This window comes from Denticeps clupeoides, chromosome 19 (assembly GCF_900700375.1).
Source record: "Denticeps clupeoides chromosome 19, fDenClu1.1, whole genome shotgun sequence".
In the NCBI taxonomy this organism is placed as follows: domain Eukaryota; kingdom Metazoa; phylum Chordata; class Actinopteri; order Clupeiformes; family Denticipitidae; genus Denticeps; species Denticeps clupeoides.
The window spans coordinates 563,928-587,740 of record NC_041725.1 but is presented as its reverse complement, the minus strand read 5'-3'; the positions used below and the strand labels follow the sequence as shown (position 1 = coordinate 587,740).

General features: G+C 45.2%; 1 protein-coding gene across 4 annotated transcripts in view; it reads left to right on the top strand.

The window, feature by feature from the left end:
- The window catches only part of fat3a (FAT atypical cadherin 3a), a 99,774-nt gene that overhangs the window by 52,971 nt on the left and 22,990 nt on the right, over positions 1–23,813 (top strand). For all 4 annotated transcript variants that reach the window (XR_003743231.1, XM_028962664.1, XM_028962663.1 and 1 more), the window contains 10 exons: positions 2,226–2,365; positions 2,482–2,757; positions 4,545–4,755; positions 6,165–7,630; positions 16,273–16,461; positions 16,773–16,889; positions 17,031–17,408; positions 20,019–22,035; positions 22,873–23,069; positions 23,189–23,342. Coding sequence is in view for 3 of the 4 variants with exons in the window: in XM_028962664.1 (XP_028818497.1) it covers positions 2,226–2,365; positions 2,482–2,757; positions 4,545–4,755; positions 6,165–7,630; positions 16,273–16,461; positions 16,773–16,889; positions 17,031–17,408; positions 20,019–22,035; positions 22,873–23,069; positions 23,189–23,342 (5,145 nt within the window). In the remaining variant the exon portion in view is untranslated. The remainder of the gene's footprint in view (positions 1–2,225; positions 2,366–2,481; positions 2,758–4,544; positions 4,756–6,164; positions 7,631–16,272; positions 16,462–16,772; positions 16,890–17,030; positions 17,409–20,018; positions 22,036–22,872; positions 23,070–23,188; positions 23,343–23,813) is intronic.

Genomic DNA, 23,813 nt, shown 5'->3' with positions numbered 1-23,813 from the left:
AAACTGAGAAGTAGTGAAGGGCCAAATATTACTGAGGCATTTGAGCTTGCTTCCATAAACCGTAATAACGCCAGTGTGTTTTGTGTGTGGTTGCTCCCTGTTCAGCAACCCAACATTTCTTTCTTGATTTTTAACAGTGACATCAACATTAAAGTGAAAAATATAACTCCAGTTGTATGTTGAGGCACTGTGTACAATGTCAATTAAAGTCATTTACAATTTTCATGAACACAATTTTTATTCATAAAAGAACATTAAAGACATTAAAACATTTATCGATGGGAGTACATGTTGTAAGCACTACATTTTTGAACACTGACAACAAAATGTCCTCCAAATTAGTTTAGAGGGTGACTTGTTCATGTTTTCTAAAATTCTAAATTTGTCTTGACTGCAATGCTTCAGTCCATTGTAAATGGCATTTTCCTTGCATGATAACCTGCATTTGTGGATTTGCACAGTGAACTGTGCTAACAGACAACAGTTTTAACAATTTGCATATACTGTATGGGCTGACATGAATTTGAATAGCGTGTTTCTGAATCTGAATTACACAATTTCAATTTGGATCGTTCAATGTAACTTCTCCAACTTCCTTCCCAATTCAATGTTAGTTTTCTCATTTCAACTCCAGGTCCTAGTTGCTGCAGTAATATTCAGAATTAGAATATGAAAATATTTTTTGTGAAATAGTACAATTTCTCAACTTTTGAAGTGTACCTTTATCACAGAATTGGGGTTGTACACAGATAACAATATATCAATATTAGAGGTGGGCATAGATTAATTTTCTTAATCTATATTAATCTCACCGCTATCTTGGAATTAATCTAGAATAATCTAGAGTAATCTACATTAATCTACATTAAAATGGCTCATTTGAATTCTGCCGAAGGCATTCAGAATATGTGTGCTACCCAAATAATGACTAAAAGTAAGTCTTTGAGAACGGGTTTCTCAAGCCAGGTGGCGCATTAGACCAGGGGCTCATCTCCTGTTTCCAAAATGCATCACAAACTGCTTGAGAAAGCTGTTCTACTATGATAATTGGTGATGAAAATAAATTATGTTCAATAAGATGTACAGTTTACCGACTGTTTATTCAGTTAAATAGCTGCATCCATGTTACCGCGTCACGTTTGATGTGGTAATTTCACAGTTCAAACACTCGTTCTCGCCCCCTACAGTGCAATTCGGTATACATCCACGCTAAAATATCAGGGTGAAAGTCATCATAGTGTAGCGGTTCTTCTTCTGTGTTGTGGAACTTTTTGATTTCGTTTCTTGAACCACAAATGATGAGCTGTATGTATTTTCTGTGCAAAGTGTATTCTGTACAAAAAGCAAGGTCGCGTCAGAACATCGCGTCAGAACATCGCGTCACACATCGCGTCTTTCTGCACCTCTCAGTATTAAAAGAACATAAAAAAAAATATTCACAAAATAACACACATGCAAAATATTCCTAATATGTACATAAATTAAAATGAAAGAAATAACTTTTTAAAGAAATAACCCCACGCACCTCTCGCAACTCACACCATGTGTCAAAGAGAACTAAACCGGGTCTCAAAAACAAAATAATAAGAAAATTAAAGACACAAGAAAGAAGAAATATACTTATAAATCTAGTGTAACCATTTAACTCTGGCACAATAGCTTGCGTAGTATAGACCCAGCTCCCAACCCAACTTTGTGAATAGATTAACGACGATATTTTTTTTATCGCCCGATAAGAGTCTCATGTTAACGCCGATAACGGCCCACCACTAATCAATATATAACAATATATGACAAAAAATTAAGAGTGGCCCAGAATGTTTGGAACCAGAATGGAACCTTGAAACCTGATGGGACTGCTGCTGAGGAGAACTGACTCGAACCATTGATCAGCAGGAGCATTTTAGTATAATAAGGAAAACCTTACACATAATTCATACAAATGTAACTGACTTGTTTTGAAGTATAAAGCAGAAACATACACTCTAAGAGCAACTTCATTGTTATGCAAGGGCTCAGGTATGAGTCTGCCTGTCTGTCAGTCAGTTGTTTTTACAAATTATTTATATGTTTTTGATTTGTCTTTGTCAAATTCTGTCTCCTGGTTCAGTGGGGAAGTTTCAACAATAGTGTATTTCTATGTAATTAATTGGGATGTGTATATGTGTTCTAATTGTGTGTGTGTGTGTGCGCAATGCATGTGCTCTGTGTCTGTCTGTGTGTAGGAGGGAATGAAGATCGTGTGTTTGATGTAGAAAAGGCAGTGGGCACCATTATCATAGCCAAACCCCTCGATGCTGAGCAGAGAACATTCTACAATCTGACTATAGAGGCCACTGACGGGACTAATACTGCAAGCACACAGGTACTCATACACAACTACGTACACATACACATCTCCGAATTCCACATCTGTCTTCAGCTTTCCAGCTTTCATCTTGTTTCTTTCAACTGTTAACTGTTTGCATGTTTGTGTCTCAGGTTCATGTTACAGTTCTGAACAGTAATGACAATGCACCAGTGTTCTCCCAGCCACTCTATGACATCACAGTTGCTGAGGACACACCCCCAGATTCTGAGGTGCTGCAGGTGTGGGCGTCCGATCGTGATGAGCATCAACGGTTCACCTTCAGTCTACATGGAAGTATGGATCCCAGCAGCATGAGGCTCTTTCGCATCGACCCCACATCTGGGACCATCTACACCAGCCGTAGACTTGATCATGAGAGCACTGCACGCCACATCCTCACTGTCATGGTACAACATGCACTTTCATACTCTTACACACGTTCACAGCACTGTAATCTGCGACAGCCAAGCATGGGCATCATCACTGCTTTTGTAAATGGTTTAGTTTCTTTTTGAGAATGACACAAATACTGTTTTTCACAAAGTCTGCTGCTTCAGTGTTTTTAGATCTTTTTGTCAGTCATTTCTCTGGTGTATAAAGTAGCATTTTATAAGTTTCAAAGGCTTTTATTGACAATTACTAGTTTATGCAAAGAGTCAATATTTGCAGTGTTTGTTTTTTTCAGACCTCTGCAATTTGCCCTGGCATGCTCTCAGTCAACTTCTGAGCCAAATCCTGACTGATGGCAACCCATTCCTTCATAATCTGTGCATGGGGTTTGTCAGAATTTGTGGGGTTTTGTTTGTCCACCCACCTCTTGAGGATTGACTCTTAATTGGATTAAGTTCCAGGGAGTTTCCTGACCATGGACCCAATATTTCACTTAGTTATCACTTTGTTCTTATGCTTTTTTTCTTCACCAAACTGTTCTGGGATGGTTGGAAGAAGTTGCTGTCGGAGGATGTTTTGGTACCATTCTTTATTCATGACTTAGTTCTTAGTCAAAATTGTCGGTGAGCTCACTCCCTTGGATGAGAATCAGCCCCACACATGAATGGTCTCAGGATGCTTTACTGTTGGCACGAGACAGGACTGATGGCAGCGCTTTTCTCCTCCAGATAATAATTTTTCCAGATGAACTAAACAATTGGAAAGGGGCTTCATCAGAGAAAATTACTTTACCCCAGTCCTCAGCAGTCCAATTCCTGTACTTCTTGCAGAATATTTTGAAGAGATGTGACTTCTTTGCTGACCTTCTTGACACCAGACCATCCTCCAAAAGTCTTCTCCTCTCTGTGTGTGCACATGCACTCATACCTGCCTGCTGCCATTCCTGAGCAAGCTCTGTAGTGGTGGCAACCCAATCCCGCATCTGAATCACCTTTAGGAGACGGTCCTGGAGCTTGCTGGACCTTCTTGGGCACTGAAGCCTTCTTCACAACACTTGAACTTCTCTCCTTGAAGTTTTGGATGATAAATGGTTGATTTGCGTGCAATCTTAGCAGCAATATTTTTGCCTATGAAGCTCTTTTTATCCAACGCAATGATGACTGCATGTATCCATGTTAACAGAGGAAGAACTATGATTTCAAGCATAACTCTCTTTTTTAACTCATCCAGTCTGCTATGCTAACTCAATCAGCATGACAGAATGATTTCCAGCCTTGTGCTCCACAACACTCTCACTGTGTTAATGAGAGGATATCTGAAATGATCTAAACAGGTCCTTTGGTAGTTCATTTTCATGGCAAGCAGGGACTTTAAAATTCATCTGATCATTCTTAATAACATTCTGGAGTACATGCAAATTGCCATAAAAAGAACGGAAGCAGCAAATTTTCTTAAAACCAGGGTTGTGTAATTCTCAAATTTTTTCGGCATAGCTAAATTTGGCTCAGTTTTGTAGATACGCATATTCAACCTGCTGCACTTAACCCCTAAAAATCTTCTATGTTAGGGACACAAGGGACGGTAGTGTGTTGATTGTACAGGCTTCTTTCACCTGGAATATAATTTAATATTTGAGCTAAACCTTGAAACTAAGCTAAAGGCTTTTTTACTATTTGAATTGGGTAGTACATTTATATCCATGAATGGCATGAATCTTGAATCTTGATAGTATTGTTGCTTAGCAACAGCCCCAGCTGGATCACTGATGGAGTTATTTCAGAGCGAATTCTCTTTTTTTCTTCAGGTTAAGGATCAGGAGTTTCCTTACAAGAGGTCTCTTGCCCGAGTTCTGATTGATGTAGAGGATGTGAATGATCATCCCCCAGTGTTCACCATGGCGATGTATGATGGACAGGTTTACGAATCAGCCTCCATTGGGACAGTGGTTCTAACTGTAATGGCAGTGGACAAGGACAAAGGATCTAATGCTCAAATTCAGTACAGCATTGAGTCAGGTATGCAGACACACACTTACAATGTTTGTTAAAAATTTTCAGCTTGTACAGAATTAATAAGAAGTCAATGGAACAACTGTTCATTTAACTATTCTCTTAGTCAGATCAGATGAAGCAAATAAAACTCTTCTCAAATCTTTTTCAATGTTTTCTCCTTTTCGAGGAGGGATTCTTCCTATATTTACTTCACAATACTGTCAGTCACAGGATCCCTTGAAAAGACAGAAAAGATTAAAGGATTTCAGCTACTTTGACAAGGGCCACGTTGTAATTGCTAGACTGATGGGTCATGACAGAAAGGTATATTTGATGTTTCCAGTGTTCCAATGAAAGTAAACTATGACAGTAGAATCATTGGTAGCTCCAGTGGTGCAAACATCTGCCAGTATTTCTACAAACTGTACAATTCTTGGTCTGCCTAACATTATGTAGGTAGGTATGGGTGATCAGTGTATTTGGCCAAAGACTTTTCATTTCTAGGTGTGAATGGCCAGGGGCATAGGTCATTTGATCCAGAATGATCCATAGTTATAGATTAAGGGCATGACTGGAGTATTGGTTGTGGTGTTTACAAAAATATATTTTGGCAATACTTGTTTTTTAATATATGAAAAGATGGAGCTGCTTGAGCGTAAGATAATCTGAGCAGTTCTGAACACTGCCAAATTAATCACCTTGTCATTTTATAAAGTTTTTTTAAACCCAGCACTGGTACCATGAAAAAAAGTTGCACGGGTAATGTCATATGTGATTTCTGGATATTTTAAATATAAAATTTTACATATCAAATTTGCAATATTCTTCTCACACGTTTATTGAACTTATTACAGATGAATTTGAACTGATGAAAGCTCACTAACCTTCATAGTTAAAATGTGAAGTCACAGAAACTGTAGCAGGATTAAACTGTAGCAAAAACTGTAGCAAGGGTTTGTGGATTCATCAGTTTGAATACTGAAATTGTCTGGGATGAAATGTGTGCTCACAAATAAGCTTGTGTGGTACTGTTGTTTTGATATTTAATATGTTGTTATCAAGCTTTATATATATTTCTCTCATTGGACAGTGTGTAGGTGCAGGCAGGAAAGAAGGTCTCATAAGCACAATTTGACATTTACTCATAACAGAGACACAGGATACAGGGCCGTAGTAAATGTAGATAGACATTCAATTACATGACATGCATGGTCTAAACACCAGACGGCAGTATATAAACACAGCAACAGGTGCAAACAGTTAGGTTATAAGGGGCAAAATCATGGACACCATGGACTCCTGGCATATAGACGGTGGCACATCACCCACGGTTTTTTACATTTAGATATCACAATTCATCTCTCTGTTTTTGAAGCTTCTTAGATTTGACGACTGATTGAGGCTTGAAATTTTTGTCTGTGTTTGTTCCACAGGAACTGCCGTTGGCACCTTTCATGTGGACCCTGTTTTGGGATTATTGTATGTGGCCCGTGAGCTGGACTTGTCCTCTATTGGTCACTATGTGCTGTCAGTAAGAGCTACTGATGGAGGAACTCCACCCCTTTCCTCTACGGCTACAGTACGAGTTGCTGTGACACTATCAGACAATGCTGCTCCCCGTTTCACCTTTAGCCAAATCCATGCACAGATCATGGAAGGTGTTTCCATAGGAACATCTGTCACTACAGTAACAGCGTTCAGCTTGTCAACGTTGACTTATGATCTTCGTCATGGTAATGGAGGTGGCGTGTTCCATATCAACCAGTATAGTGGTGTTATAACAACACGACAGCCTATTGATTATGAGACCAACCAGAGCTACACACTTACTGTTGCTGCTGGAGACATGGCTGGACGAGAGGCACTTGTTTCAGTGATGGTTGCTGTATTGGACCTTAACGACAATGCACCAGAATTCATTAAGATGCATTATCATGGCAGAGTGAGTGAGGGGGCACCACTGAATTCTGTGGTAAGCGATATTCTGGGTGACAGTGCCCTGATACTCCTTGCCTCAGACCAAGATGAAAACAACAATGGGCAGTTGACCTTCCGTATTGAGGATGTGGGTGTACGCAACTTCTTAAGCGTGAACTCTGCCACAGGTGCCCTCTACACCACTGCCATCCTTGACCATGAATCCACACCCACTTTTTATTTCCAAGTAAGTGTGCGTGATGGAGGCCAGCCCTCTTTGATGGCCGAGCACCACGCAGAGGTAACTGTAGAGGTGACCGATGTAAATGACTGCCCCCCACACTTCAGCCAGAGCTTATATGAGGCTGTGCTGCTCCTGCCCACTTACCATGGTGTGGAGCTTCTACAAGTCTCTGCCCAAGACCCTGACACCCCAGTGCTGCAGCTGCGCTATTCCTTGATGGACACTGCCCTTCAACATGCAGCTGTGGACACAGTGAATGGGGTGGTTAGTGTATGGAATGCCAGTGCATGGGGGACGGAGCCTCATGTTACTTTTAATGTACATGTTACAGACGGTCTGTACTCTGCTTCTGCACTAGTGACAGTGTCTGTGGAATCTTTAATGGACAGTGGACTGACATTTGCTTTGCCAGACTATCGAGCCAGTGTCCCTGAAAACCATTCTGAAGGCATGACCATTGCTGTGGTTACAGCTCTGGGCAGCAGGCTGAATGAACCGCTGCGCTACTCTCTGCTCAATGGCCAGGGCAAGTTCAGGATTGGATCCACGTCAGGTGCCATACATACAATGGGTGGAGCTCTGGACCGTGAGGACTGCGATGCTTATGATCTGGTGGTGCAGGCCAACCGGGAGAATGACAGACTGCATGTTACACGCACCATTGTACATGTCATGGTCACAGATGACAATGACAATGCACCCCTGTTTGTGGGACTTCCATACTATGCAGCTGTGCAGGTGCGTGTATTCTTTATTACTATTTCTTGGTTCTTCGACAAATTTACATTAAAAACGTTTTTTTTTTTTATAAAATATTTTTACACACAAGAGTATTATACAGCAAGTAAATGCCATAATGATCATTTATAATAACTAAATACATACATAAACTAACAATGAAATGAGGCTGAATAAAGTGATCTTTGTCCCCTTCCCTTACACACTCACCTTGCATAATAACTTCATATTCAACTTAGGTCAAGAAATAAAGAAAAGAAAAGCAGGACAATTACATAGCTCAAACCTTGCTGGATAATGATAACATTGCAGTTGCTCTGTGATTGGTTGTAAAATTAGCTCAAATGTATTTTTTTTAGTTCCGTCATGCGAGACTCCAGTGGGTTCATTTTATTTTTTCTGGAAAAAAAACAGACACGACTTCCTGTTTGCGCCAATGCCACCTCACTTCTGTAGGCTGCTCTGCTCCTTGTCCCACCTCTCTCCTCATTAGCATTTAAAGGTATAGACACCAAAATGGCGCGTCAGGGAAATCTCATTGTGGGACTAGATCAAACTGGCTGTAATTTTGCACCAAGGCGGAATTTCGGAAAGAGACTTCAGATGCAGTATTAGGGGACCACTAAGACCCATATGAAAGCCAAAAAATCATAATAGAGGACCTTTATTTTTTTATAAACTCAACACTTCAAAGCTTAAAACGTACTGCTTATTGGCTCATAAATGTTTCAGGTTGATTTAAATGGGCTTAGTTCTGAGCCCATTTAAATCAACCTGAAACATTTATGATGTACATGAAAAAAACTATGAAATTCAACTAGTACAAAGATACAAAATAGTAAAAATAATATATAAATAAACTAATAATCTAACTTAAACAGTTCAGTTTCCAACTGTATTCAGTTTCAATCAGAGTTTGAAATTTTATCAGCCTTTAAATTTCAAACACTGTTTCAATACCAAAATGAAAATAAACAACAACATTTATTTCTTATATAGCCCAAAATCATATACAGTATGTCTCAATGGGCTTTGACAAAACCTACAGTTGACACCCCCACACTTGACCCTTCTGCACACAAGGAAAAATTCCACACAGAAAAAACTCTAGAGCGGTAAAAAAGGAAGAAACCTTGGGAAGGAGTGATACAGAGAGGGACCCCCTTCCAGGGTAGAATGAGCCTGCAAATGGTGTCAGTGCAGAGTTTGTGATGATTTGTCCAATAACAGAAAAAGTCCTACAGTTGTAGACGTGAAGAAGTCCAAAGTTTAGTTTTAGAGCATCTGTCCATGTTTGGAGGTACTGGACAGTGCAGAGTAGGTTTTAGTCCAGTGTCATGGTGTACATTACCTGTCCATTATGATGCTACTGGTCCATTTGAAGATCCCTGAAGCTTTAGTTGTTATTGAGGTGGTGGCTGTGGTGACCCTCTGGTTCATTTCATGCTAAGTTGTCGTTTAGCAGTTGCCAGGAACCAGGATTCATCTTGTGGTCTCTTCACTGGAGTCTGCCGGTGGTCTGTGCACTGCATTTATCAGACACCCTTATGAAAGAGTGACTTTCAGTCAGTAGTAACAGGAACAGTCCCCTTGGAGCAACTTAGCGTTAAGTGTCTTGCTCAGGGACACGATGGTAGTGGCCTAGTGGGTTAGACACTCGCCTATGAACCAGTTCAAATCCCATTGGTTCAAATGACTACCATTGTGTCCCTGAGCAAGACACGTAACCCTAAATTGCTCCAGGGTGACTGTCCCTGAAACTACTGATTGTAAGTCGCTCTGGATAAGGGCATCTGATAAATGCTGTAAATTAGGGCTGCAACTAACGATTATTTTTTATTTTTTTATCGTAGAATCGGATAAAAAAACAAAACAAGAAAAGCATTCTTTTCCAACCCTTTATTAAAAAAAAATAACCAAAATCTTTAGAAAGTGCACAAACATGTTGCTCCTTGATAAAATAAAAGAAAAATGGACACAAAAAAAAACACAAAAAACATACACATGTATGCTTTACATCTGCCAAATATAGACTTTTTTTTTAAATAAAGTGCCACCTGAGCTGCCAGAACGATAAATAATTTATAAAAAATAAAGAACAATACAAATCAGAAAATTTAACAGGATTTGTTTGAATGTCAGAACAGAACACTACACTGCAGATGCACACACTCACAAACTCTCACACTGACACACACTGCAAAAAATGCTTTTCTAACTTTGATTTTTCTAAAATCAGTTTTGTCCTGATTTTAGTCCAAATCAAGATACATTTACTAGCATAAGAAATAATGTCTTGTTTTCTGATAAAACATATCAGAATTAAGTGATTGTTTGTTTAAAACAAGCTAAATTATCTGCCTATGGGGTAAGAAAACTAATATTAATGAGATATAATCTCAAACAGAAGTTTTAAACATCACTTAATTTTCTCATGCCATTTTTCTTGTCTAGTAATCTTGATTTAAGATTTTTTAGATATTTGGACTGGAAACGAGACAAAATTACTAGGTAAGAAAAGCTTTTTTTGCAGAGTAGCTATACATGACAACAGATTGAAAAACGAATGGTCCAAAAAAGGCTAGTGAATAAAAACATGTCTTTAGTCTTTTAATGCAAAGTAACTATAGCACCCCTGCTTTACTACTGTTATTAACTTGTCATGCCTGTCAAGCTGGATGATGGGTAAACATTTACATTTACAGCATTTATCAGACGCCCTTATCCAGAGCGACAATCAGTAGTTACAGGGACAGTCCCCCTGGAGCAACTTAGGGTTTAGTGTCTTGCTCAGGGACACAATAGGCGAGTCGTCCACGCGGAGACGCAGAGAACAGATTTCTCTGCCTCCGCCATGTATCTGTCCTCTACCTCCGCTTGTTTTTTTTTTTTTTTTTTGCTCTGCGCCAAACTCTGCTAGCATCTGTGCGTGAGAGAGACCGAGTGTGTTCACTCCGCTCCACGCTCAAATAAAGTTTTTTTTTTAATAATCAAACGTCTCCGCGTCACGCGACATAACGAATCGATTAGGAAATTCGTTGCCAACTGTTTTAGTAATCGATTTTTATCAATTCAATCGATTCGTTGTTGCAGCCCTACTGTAAATGCTGTAAATGACACGATGGGTTTGAACCTGGGTCTTCTGGTTCATAGGCGAGTGAGTTACCCACTAGGCTACTACCACCCACAGTGTCTCGGAGAGAACAAACAGAAGCAGCGTCCACGCTGATGTTGTCGTTCGCGTTTAAGGCACAAAGACAGGACAGGACAGAACAGGGCGACAGGACGGAGATCAGGTTTCGGGATTACAGACAAACTGGAACGAGCTTACTTGGCTTGAGGGGTGCGGAGCCGGGTCTGACGACGGGGCAGGACAAGACAGAACAGGGCGACAGGACGGAGATCAGGTTTCGGCATTAGAGACAAACTAGAACGAGCTTACTTGGCTTGAGGGGACAGACAGAGATGGTCTGTCGCAGGAGGTTCGCTTCCTGCAGCAGCGTTTACATGAGATGACTGTCGCGCACCGAGAGCATGAAGCGGCGAACGCTGCGCAGAGCCCTCGCCCCCCCGCGGTTCCCGAACCTAGTTTGGCGCTCCCAGAGCGCTGGAACGGGACCGAGGAGAGCGGCGAGGCTCCTCACCACACTCTCATTAATTTTCGAGCTGCAACCTAGCCGCTACCCCAGCTCCCGGTCCCGAATCGCCCTCCTACTCACCTTGCTCGTTGGTCCCACGGCGGAGTGGGTGGCCGCCCGAATAAGCTCACCCAGTTCTGCATCCCTGTCGTATTCCGAATTTGTGGAGGAATTGAAGAACACCTTTTGTCACCCGGACGGCGTGGAAGACGTCGCGTCGCAGCTTTACCATCTGCACCAGGGTTCCTCATCGGTCAGCCAGTTCACCGCCAGATTCCGGACCCTGGCTGCAAAGACTCCGCTGGATGCCCACGCCCTCCGGATGATTTACTATGAAGGTCTGGCCCCACGAATTCGGGGGGAGATGGTCAGCCGGGAGATGCCAGCAACATACGAGGCCCTCATTTAACTTGCGCTGAGGATTGATCGCCATCTGCTGGCACTCCTGAAAACTGCGGCCCCCACTCCAACCTTGCACCGGACTCCCCGACCGCCTCTATCACCACCTCAGCCCACCGTCACTCCTCCAGACCATAGGGGGGAACCCATGCAGCTGGGACGCACTCCCCTCACGCCCGAAGAAAAACAGCGACACTTTCGGGAGGGTTTGTGTGCGTACGGCGCTTCCCCTTCACACCTCCGCCTGGCCTGCCCTATTCGGCCGGGAAAAGGGAGTCCCAGCTGATCGGTACGGCACGGTCGGCTGGGTCAATTCCTCCACATCCGATGACGCCGACTTCCCGCCTCACTCTTCCGGCCGTCCTGGAGTGGAACCAGCGAGCCATTTCCACCACCGCCTTTGTTGATTCCGGGGCGGCTGGAAACTTCATAGACCATTCGTTTGTCCGACTTCATCGCATTCCCCTGGAACTACTCATCCATCCCCTCACAATCACCTCCGTGGATGGTCATCCGGTCTCCTCAGGTCCCATCATTCACCGTACGGTCCCTCTGCAACTCCGGCTGGACTCCCATGTGGAGAAAATCCAATTTCTGGTGACCAAGGTTATCACCTCACCACTCATCCTCGGGTTCCCCTGGCTGTCCCTACATGAACCCCATCTCTCCTGGTTGTCGGGCATGGTGTTGGAGTGGGGAGCGCACTGCCATCGCCATTGCCTTCTGCCACAACCCTCCTCGTCTGTCTCCACGAACCCAGAACCGACTCGTCCAGTGTTAGACAACATCCCCTCCTGTTACCATGACCTAGCCACCGTCTTCAGTTCAGCCAAAGCTGCCCAGCTGCCTCCCCATCGACCAGGTGACATGGCCATTGACCTGCTGCCGGGAAGCACTCCCCCGAAAGGACATCTCTACTAGGCAGAGCAGTTGGCCATGGAGCGGTTTGTGGCAGAGGCGCTTCAAAACGGCACCATCCGCCCATTGACCTCCCCGGCCGCGGCAGGGTTCTTCTTCGTGACCAAGAAGGATGGTGGCCTGCGACCGTGCGTGGACTATCGTGGACTCAATAAAATCACAGTCAAAAATCGAACACCTTTACCCCTCACCAACACCGCCCTTGACGCCCTCTCGGGAGCCAAATACTTCACGAAGCTGGATCTCTGGTCGGCCTACAACCTGATTCGTATCCGGGAGGGCGACGAGTGGAAAACCGCCTTCATCACCCCCACAGGTCATTTTGAATCCCTAGTCATTCCATTCGGTCTATGCAATGCACCCGCCGTCTTCCAGCAGTTCATCAATGATACTCTCCAGGACATGCTGGGACGGTGGGTGTATGCCTACCTGGACGACGTACTCATTTACTCACCCACTCTGGAATCCCATATTCAACACGTGAGGGCAGTACTAAAGAGATTGCTCGCCCACCGACTGTACTGTAAGCTGGAGAAATGCGCCTTCCACCAGCGCTCCACCACGTTCCTGGGTTTTACCATCTCGTCCCAGGGTGTGGCCATGGAGCCCAAGAAGCTGGAAGCAGTGGCGTCGTGGCCCCTACCCAACTGCAACGGTTTCTTGGGTTTGCAAATTTCTATCGTCGCTTCATCCGTGGCTACAGTACGGTTGCAGCACCCCTAACTGCTCTCACCAAACCTTCGTCACGTCCGTTCCACCTACCCCCGGAGGCCGTTCAAGCTTTCAAATCCCTGTGTCTGCAGTTCACCACCGCCCCCATTCTTCAACACCCGGATCCTGCCCTCCCATTTGTTGTAGAAGTGGACGCGTCAGAGGTGGGTGCTGGCGCCGTCCTCTCTCAACCCGGTCCGGACCGGAAATTGCACCCGTGTTGCTTCTTCTCGCGGAAGTTCACCCCTGCACAGCGGCGGTACGGGGTGGGGGACCGGGAGATGCTGGCAATCAGGTGGGCCCTCGAGGAGTGGCGACACTGGCTGCAAAGCTGTGACCTGGTCTGGACCGACCATCAGAATCTAATATCAATCAAAACAACCAAACAGCTCAATCCCCGCCAGGCGAGGTGGGCACTATTCTTCGAACAGTTCAATTTTCAACTCTCCTACCGTCCCGGCTCCAAAAACCGGAAAGCCGATGCCCTGTCACGTCAACACGCCCCAGACTCCCAACCATCCGACCCCGAACCCATCCTTCCTCCTCACCGCATCCTGGGCCCTCTCCGGTGGTCACTGGAGACCAAGGTCCGGGCCGCCCAGGTGTCCGACCCGGGCCAGACCAACATCCCACCCGGGTGCCTGTATGTCCCAAAGACCTGCCGGCCTGATGTACTGCAGTGGGGACATTCCTCCATGCTCTCCGGCCATCCAGGACGCCAACGAACCCTCTCTTTTATTCGCCGGGCGTTCTGGTGGCCCTCAGTACGGCGGGACGTACAGGCCTACGTGGATGCCTGTGACGTCTCTGCCCAGGCCAAGACTCCCAACACTCCGACTGCTGGGCCCCTACGTCCTCTTCCCATTCCTCATCGTCCCTGGACCCACCTCACCTTGGACTTCGTCACCGGTCTTCCAGAAGCCAATGGTATGACCACCATCCTGACCATAGTGGATCGCTTCTCCAAGGCGGTCCACTTGGTCGCCCTGCCCGGTTCCCCCAAGACATCGTCTCCGATCGGGGACCCCAATTCGTCTCAGCTGTGTGGAAGGCGTTCTGTCGCCTTATTGGATCGACCCGCAGCCTCTCCTCTGGCTACCATCCCCAGACGAACAGCCAGGTGGAGAGGGCCAACCAACAGCTGGGACGATACCTGCGGTGTTTTGCGTCGGAACATCAACGCACCTGGCCCGGCTTTCTCCTTTGGGCGGCTGGCCAACAACCTGCAAGTCTCCTCCACCACCGGTCATAGCCCCATTGAAATCTGTCATGGATATCAACCCACCATCTTCTCTCACCAGGCGCCCGCAGGCGGGGTCCCCTCGGTCCGTCAGCTAATTCAGTGTTGCCGAAGGGCCTGGAGATCTGCGCGGTCGGCCCTCCTGGATGCCTCCCGAAGGATGTCCACCCAGAACGATCGCCGGCACCCTTGTCGACTGCACTTCCGAGTGGGACAGAGGGTGTGGCTGTCCACCAAAGACCTACGTCTCAGGACTGAGTCACACAAACGGTCCCCTCGATACATCGGACCATTCCGGATCCTCAGTCAGATCAACCCCCTCACATACCGTCTCCAACTCCCTCCTGCCATCCGTGTCCATCCGGTCTTCCATGTCAGTAAACTTAAGCCCTTTGTCCGATCCTCCCTTCATCCTCCGGCTCCGGATCCGACACCGCCACGCATCGTCGACGGGGGACCGGCATACTCAGTGGAAGGCATTGTTGCCTCTCGGCGCAGGGGTCGGGGGGTCCAGTATCTGGTACATTGGACCGGCTATGGGCCTGAGGACCATTCCTGGATCCCTAGTCGTTTCGTCCTGGACCCCTCTCTGGTGACTGAGTACCGGCAGCGTACCGCCTCCACTTCGGGGCCATCGGGGGTCGGCCCTGGAGGGGGGGGGGGTACTGTCACATGATTCAATCATGTGACTAGGAGCAACACGGAAACGAGGTAACGTGTGCCCTATAAATTGACGAGAGAGCAGCTGCCGGCTGCTCGGTCATTGATTGACACCCGTTGTCAGACCCGGCTCCACACCCCTCAAGCCAAGTAAGCTCGTTCTAGTTTGTCTCTAATCCCGAAACCTGATCTCCGTCCTGTCGCCCTGTTCTGTCCTGTCCTGCCCCGTCGTCAGACCCGGCTCCGCACCCCTCAAGCCAAGTAAGCTCGTTCCAGTTTTTCTGTAATCCCGAAACCTGATCTCCGTCCTGTCGCCCTGTTCTGTCCTGTCCTGTCTTTGTGCCTTAAACGCGAATGACAACATCAGCGTGGTGTTCGCAGAGTAACGCGAAGGAGCTTACCTGCCTCCGTGCGTCCCACCGCACCGAGGTCTCTCGTCTCCTCCTACACGCCTCTCTCATTCTGGTCCCGGTTTGCGTGTCAGGTTCCACAGGGGTCCGCTATCTGCCCTGGCACCACTGTGTACTCCCTGCTACCTTACTCTGATCAGCCAACCAAGTTGCCCCATTCCTATCTACCTTAATGGTCTAAGTACTGTCTTTATTCAAGCTCCCATGAATCACTGGTACCTCATCTGTTGTGAATATCCATGTATGTTTGCATGTATTATGCTTCCTTTCAGTTCAGACAGAATTTTTTTTCCACTGTATATCCTTTTAAATGACAGCACCACCAATTTAATCAATATGGGTATTAGCCTGGGTGACCCTGATTACTCTACTACAGTGCATCTCTATAGTTGACTTTGCAGTGCCTTAGTGTGTGTTTCGGCTGTGAATGCATTGCTATAAGGCTGGAGTGAAATGAAAGCTTTGCTTTAGTCAGCGTTCAATACACACAATGGAACACACAATGATTGACAATGTTTTTGTACAATTGCAATTGTTGATTGGTTCAAATAGTCTTAGCAGCCCTAGTGTAAATGGTAATGTCTTGGTCCATTTTAAAGTAAAAAAACAATGCATCTAAACATTTTTGTGCTTGTGTGTGTTTTATTTGCATGTGTGTCTGTGTAGGTTGATGCTGTTCCAGGTATAGTAGTGTTTACAGTCACTGCTGTGGATCATGATGTAGGTTTGAATGGAGAACTCAGTTACTTTCTTCAAGAGCAAGGGCAACAGAGAAACTTTGACATGGACAAACAAAGTGGCCAACTTAGACTCCTCACCGCATTTGAGCCAGACCTTTCCAACGCTGAGTTCCAGGTGAGCTGAATGGCTGCTAAAAAGATGTACATTTTCTTACTTCGGTTATTACTTGTGTTATTCAAATCCCATGATCCCTTGCATTCACCAGTGATCCTAATGTTTGGAAATTGGAAAAGGTGATCATGAAATGGCAGTGAAACTTAAAAGCAATGGAAAGGTGATCGAGAGGCAAATGCTCATCTGGACGATCCAAATCTCTTACACTAGCAATATTTCTCACTGTATATGGAAACTTTGGAATGCGTTTAGTGAAATGAAGGCAAAATTGTGTATGTATTTAATATGTTTACAATATATTATGTGTTTAGGTGGTGGTATTTGTGCATGATGGGGGTGTCCCTTCTCTTTCCGCAACTGTGACATTCCCTGTTGCAGTGGTGAATCATGCCATGCCAGTTTTTGATAAAGCTTTCTACAGTGCATGGGTAAGTGTCAGGCATGGATTATAATAGTTCTGAAGTATGTGATCTGGTCTGTATAATTAAGTGTTGTGTAGGAGTAAATATATACTGTTTATAAATGTTTAATAAATGTTTATTTTGGTGTGTGTGTGTTTTCCATTGTAGGTAAACGAAGATGTGCCGATTTATACCCCCATCCTGGGCATCAATGCAAGCTGCCCTGAAGGACAGAGGGTTCTGTACACTTTTTCACACACTCTCCCACTCTCCCACTCTCCTACACTCTCACATAACAATCAAAGCATGTACTTCACCATTGGATTTGATACTGGCATAATCAGCATTGTGGCTCCGCTTGACCATGAAACGGACCCCACCCACCGACTGGTGGTGAGGGCTACAGACACTCTGACAGGGGCACACTCAGAGGTGGAAGTCGAGGTCAGCGTAGGTGACATCAATGACAACCCACCCACATTTCAGAACCCTGTATATCACGCAGTCATCTCTGAGATCGCCATGATTGGAACGCCTGTTGTTCAGGTTAGTGTATACAACACACGTTGTACAAGTTACAGCATGTCACTTATGTCACATCAAGTTAATGCTTCTGAAACCATAAAAACAACTTCACTCTGTCAGTGGTGGCCTAGCAGATAAGGAAATACTGGAAGGCCATGGGCAGGGGTGCACATAACTGGTACGCAGTTACGCATGCGCGACAAAAATTAGGAATGCGTAGTGACAATTGTGTCACCACGCGCCTTTGCGTACTTGACCATCACGTTTTCAACACCACTATCTCATTTAATCTTACACGTTGCTTGTCACCAACTAAATGTCCAAAAAACAACAGACATTAAGCAGCTTCTTTGGCGTTTCGCCACCAGCTAAGAAACGCCAACCGGAGCCAGAGCCGAAGAAAAGATTTTTTTCGGAAAAGTGGCTCCAAGATGTGCAGTGGCTGGAAGCTAACAGTGAGCGCACTGAAATGTGGTGCAAGATTTGCCGCTCGCATCCACATATAGCAGACAAATCAGGTGCGTTTTACAGGGGCTCAAAGAATTTTAACCATCCTTTATTTGAGAAACATGAAAAGAGCAAGGAGCATGTGAATGTGGCGCAAGTCATTGCTAATAAACAAGCTAGCCGAGAAGAAATGTCCAGTCGCCCGCTTAATAGATGGCGAGACAAGCTAAATGAAGAACAGCAGCAAGCTCTGTCTAATATTTTTCTCCTCGCTTTCCATAAAGCTAAACACGCACGTCCCATGTCTTCATATTCTGAGGATATTCCTTTACTGAAGCGGCTAGGAGTAAATGTCGGAGTTGCATATCATTCACGTGAAGGGGGCACACGAATCGTGCAGAGCATCGCTCACACCATCAGCGGGGAGTTACGAGCCAAATTGCAGTCTGCCGAATTTTGGGGGCTGCTTTTTGATGGATCTGAGGACATCACAAAAACTGAGCAGGAAATCGTTTACATTGTGTCTGTGTCCAGCAACGGAGAATTTACGTCGGACTTTCTTGGACTGATTGAACTGGGTACTGATCGAACCGCGCAGGCCATAACAGACGGACTTGTGAGACTTTTCCAGAACGCAGGCTTGAATGACTGGGCAACAAAGTTGGTCGCTGTGTGCACAGACGGGGCTGCTGTCAACGTCGGTATGTACAACGGCGTTGTGCCAAAACTCCGGCAACTTGCTGCAGTTAGAGAATCCCTTGTGCACATTCTGTGCACGGCACACACACTGGAGAATTGCTTAAAATCAGCTGATCGCAACGTTCCTTACTGTGAGACATTTAATTGCTCCGTGGTCAAGCTGCTGCAGTTTTATTTGCAAAAAGGTGGAGCAAAAAAAATAGCTGCCCTGAAGAAGCTGTGTGAAGAAAATGGGATCCCCTTTGTGAAGCTGGGTAAGTTTCATAATATCAGGTGGTCTGCATGGAGGCATGAAACACTGTTAAAAATATCAAGACTATTGCCAGCCATTAAAATGCAACTGGCTACGAGTGATAACAGTGACTTGCAGCATATCTGTACAGAGCGTTTTCAATGCTTTCTGTCAAACATGCTTGACATTGGCAACATTTTAAAGACCACATCCATTAGGTTTCAGAAGGAAAAGCTGATTATTGGAGAATGTAAGGATGAACTCATGGTGGCCATTGGACAGTTCACCCTTCTGCTTGATAGTGAGGGCCACTACAGAGCACACACTGTTTCTAATGCTGATGCTGACAGAGACAAGACAAACTTACTCAGGGGGTTAATTGAAGAGTTTGAAATCAGATATGACTCCCTCAAGTCATGTGATCATTTCTTAGTATTTGATCCTTCAACATGGCCTCAGGAAAAGCAAGACCTCCACATTTTTGGAAACATAACTGTTTGCAGCATTCTCAAGAAATATGAGGCCATCTTGCATCTTGACAAAGACACCACTGTGACAGAATGGATGCGCTTAAAGCAGGCAGGAAAACGCCTGGGAGCCTCTTCTGTGTATGACTTGGTCCAAATAGTGAATACAAGTAACCCAGATGCTTACTCCAACATCAACAAGGTGGTTAAGCTGTCTCTTACACTGCCTTTAAGCAGTGCAGCTTGTGAGAGGGGATTCTCACATCTCAACTTGATAAAAACCAAGTACAGATCTCGTCTGTCACACGCTCATCTCTCAGCCCTGTTGCACATTCACCTGTCAAAGCAGACCACAGAGACATTTGACCCAAAGCCAGCTGTTGACCTGTGGATGGAGACCGTTAATCGGAGGCTCAACCAAGGACAGGCAGGTGCATCTGCAGCATGTTCATCATCTACCATGCAGGAAGCTGAAGCAGAGGTCAGTGGGAGCAATACTGAGGAGGACAGTGAGGAAGACTGCACTTATTAAGACCACGCTATGTATGGGGTGAGTACCAAACACCATTTCCTGGTACTCACCTGAGTAGCTCACTAAAAATATTATGTGCACCCCTGGCCATGGGTTTGAATCCTCAAGCTGCCACCAAAGCAATTAATTGTAACATTTTCTGTGACAGGATTACACTTCATTTAAAAATATGATACTATACATTGTATATGCATGTAAACATTGTATATTGGTTGTGCTGACGTATTCATGGTGTTTATGTCTGGGTGTTACAGGTACATGCAGTTGACCCAGACTCTGAGAAGAATGGCGCTGTGCGATACCAACTGGTGTCTGAGGGGCGTGGAAGTCTGAGTGAAGAACTTTTCCACATTGACAGCAGCAGCGGCCTCATCCTGACTGCACGCATGCTCGATTATGAGCTCATATCCTGTATTATGTTCAAAGTCCGGGCCTCGGATGCAGGTTTCCCATCGCTCTACAGTGAGGTCTGCGTTACAGTGGACATCACTGACGTGAATGACAACGCTCCCATTTTCAACCAGCTGCTGTATGAGGCACATGTCAATGAGATGGCAAGTGACGGTCACTTTGTGACATGTGTCCAGGCCAGTGACGCAGATCGTTCCGATGCCCAGAGGCTGTACTACCGACTTGTCTCTGGCAACGACCATGGCTTGTTCCGACTGGATTCCGTCAGTGGGGTTCTTACTCTGGCCACAGGCAGTGGGCACAGATCTTCTTCCCGGCTACCTGCCACTATGAGCCTGAACATAAGTGTGTCTGATGGCGTGTTTTCTAGCTCTGCACAGGTTCATGTGATGGTGGAGCATGCCAACCAATATGCTCCTGTGTTTTCTCACAGTACGTATGAGGCGGAGGTGAGGGAGAATGTCCCTGCACGGACACAGGCTGGGTGGGTACAGGCACTGGATGCAGACCCAGGACCATTGGGGATAGTGCGCTACACATTACTAACAGATGCAGCTCGTGATTTGTTCAGTATTGATGTTGTGAGTGGTGCCATCACCACCGCTCAAAGGCTGGACCGTGAGCAGCTGGGGAGCCTTGTCACTCTCACAGTGTCAGCAGAGGATGGCGGTGGCCGTCGTGACTACTGTAAAGTGCAAGTGACAGTCGTGGATGAGAATGACAACATTCCGCAGTTCCATGCTTCGGAATATCATGCCAGTGTTCACTGGGATGTTTCTCCAGGATTTTTGGTCATGCAGGTACAAGCAACCGATGCGGATGAGGGAGAAAATGCTCACCTGACCTACAGCCTGTACAGTGAAGCTAGTCAGCCCATTACAGCACTGTTAGACATAGACAGTGACAGTGGGTGGCTGGTCATTCGGGGTGGGGTAAGTTTTGCTGTTGTCCGCGGGATGGTTCTGTCTTTCTTTGTGAAAGCAATGGATGGAGGAACACCTCCCAAACATGCACTTGTCCCGGTGTATGTGCATGTGCTGTCAGATTCTGTCCCTTTACCCATCTTCACACAACCACAGTTCTCTTATATTGTGCCAGAGGACGCAGCCATCGGGGTCACTCTGGGCATAGTGCATCTGCAGAGCAGTCCACCTGGGGTCCAATTCAGTGCTGTGTTTGGACAGACTGCAGACAGCAACAGGGATGGTGTGTTTGTTGTGGACCGAGAAATGGGAGTGGTGAAGCTGGACAAGCATCTGGACCGTGAGGACTTTGCTTTCGCCCTCTTCAGAGTGGCCGTCTCAGTGCCCAATGGCCTTTCTGCTGCTGTCTTCTCAGTGGATGTGGAGGTGAAGGTCCTGGATGTAAATGACAACAGTCCCACATTTGAGTCAGAAGTTTATGAGGTCTCTCTCCCTGAGGACACGGCTCCTGGCACTCGTGTTATACAATTGCGTGCACTAGATCCTGATTTGGCTGTTAATGGTCAGGTGACCTACAGCCTGAATCCTCCTGGTCAGCATGTGCTAGGAGCTTTATTTGATGAAGGAGGACCTCTCTTTATGATTGACAGCACCTCTGGCTGGATTTCAACACTGAAGGAACTAGACCATGAAGAAAGCCCTTCCCACTCTCTCACTGTTTGGGCCTCGGACCTTGGAGACCCCATAAGCCTGTCGTCCTCAACCACAGTGGTTATTGTTGTGACAGATGTCAACGACAACCCACCTGTATTCCTTCAGCAGAGATACCATGGCAGTGTGAGAGAGAGCGATGCCCCTGGAGAGGTGGTTGCCATACTAAACACACTTGATGATGACAGTTCCCCAAGCAACTGCCAAGTCACTTACCACATAACAGGTAAGATGTGTCATAGTCTATGTACACTCAGACTACAAAACTACAGTATAACACAAATGAGAGTACATTACAATTGTATTAAATTAAAAAAAAGTATAGAAAAGTGGTCAGAACACCACTGCATGTGTGTGCACATACATTGCAATATGCAATCCCTCTCTGATTTGTACCTTGTGCTTTGCATGATCAGTGAGGTGTAGCCATTTAGACTGTATGGTTAATATAATTTATCATACCATACTTACTCACAATACCAAGTGAAAATGAAGTTCATTTACACCGAAAAATCTCTGCCAAGGATTGTGCACAGCATTTTCCAAGTGTTTTGTACGAAAGTGGGGGTAAAGTATTTTGTACCGCAGTTTACCATGAAATTCTGGAGGGACTGAAAGACATTCAGATATGTGGGTACAGTTTGTAATATTGACAATTTCGCTCAGTGAGCGACATCAACTCAAACATGGTGGTCTGGTGGACTTGAACCAAAAATGTCATTGTGCAGTATGCAGTATCCTTTGGTATGAGCCTTGTTGATCAGGGCTTAAGGGCTTCCTCCTACATAATGGCACAAAACATAACGCAAAACTAGGCCAGAACTACAGAAGTTGCCACACATCTATGGGCACTTCTGCAACAGAGAATATATTATGAAGGCCACATGTGTTATATTTTTATGTCAGTAATTTAGAGAAGCTTTAATTTCTCAGTACAGCGAGGCATCGAACTGCTTGAACATTTTGGCAAAAAAAAAAAACAGTAACATACTTTATAAAATGCTAAAAATGTTTAATAATTCATTTTTAGCTGTCTCATGAAGGATTTCGTGTCTATGAACAGGGGGGAACTCTGGAGGTGTGTTTGCCTTGGGTCTGGTTCAAGGGGAATGGAAACTCTATGCGAAACATCCTCTTGACCGGGAGGAACAGGAGGTCTACTTCATTAATGTCACAGCAACTGATGGACTCCATGTATCGTCAGCAGTCATTGAGGTTATTGTCACTGACTCCAATGACAACATCCCAGTCTGTGAAAAGGTCAGTTAACACACATATGCAACTCTGGAAAACCCTAAACTGCATTTTTAAAGGGTGTATAGAAGTACGGCTTTTATAAATAACAGTTTTTTTTTCTTGTGTGTTTATAATGTGTGTAGGCACTATATTCTTTAGAAATCCCAGAGGACGTTGATGTCAGTAAAGCCCTTCTCAGAGTGAGAGCTGCTGACAATGACCTTGGAGCTAACGGCCACATCCGTTACACTCTCACTGGCCCTGGATCTCAGGACTTCCACATACACCCTCACACAGGTACATGTGCTTGTATGTTTGGTGTTTGTATGTATCTGTATATATATTGAACAATATACTAATAAGACCTGGAAAAGCCACAAGCATTGAACTCCATTAGGACCTAAGCATAAATTGAATACACTAGTCTGGCTTGGGTGTTATTATTAACTGTATATTGCCCAGTACGCCCAGCACAACATTTTTATATTCAGTATGCTGATGTGCATCTTGGATTGGCTTTGTGTCTATAACATAGTGACTATATAATATATATTTTAGATTTTTTCTTATAAATGGCTGTATGGTCAAGTGTACATGAAAATGCACACTGGTGGTGGCCTAGCGGTTAAGGAAGTGTTTGAAATTCAAAGGCTAAATCATATGGAATAAGCTTTCTTCCATAGAGAAATGCTTCTGAACAGTACAGTTTTTGTCACGTCTTCGGGCTTACGGGGGAAGGAAGCGCAGAGGTCTGACATGCTGGGAAGG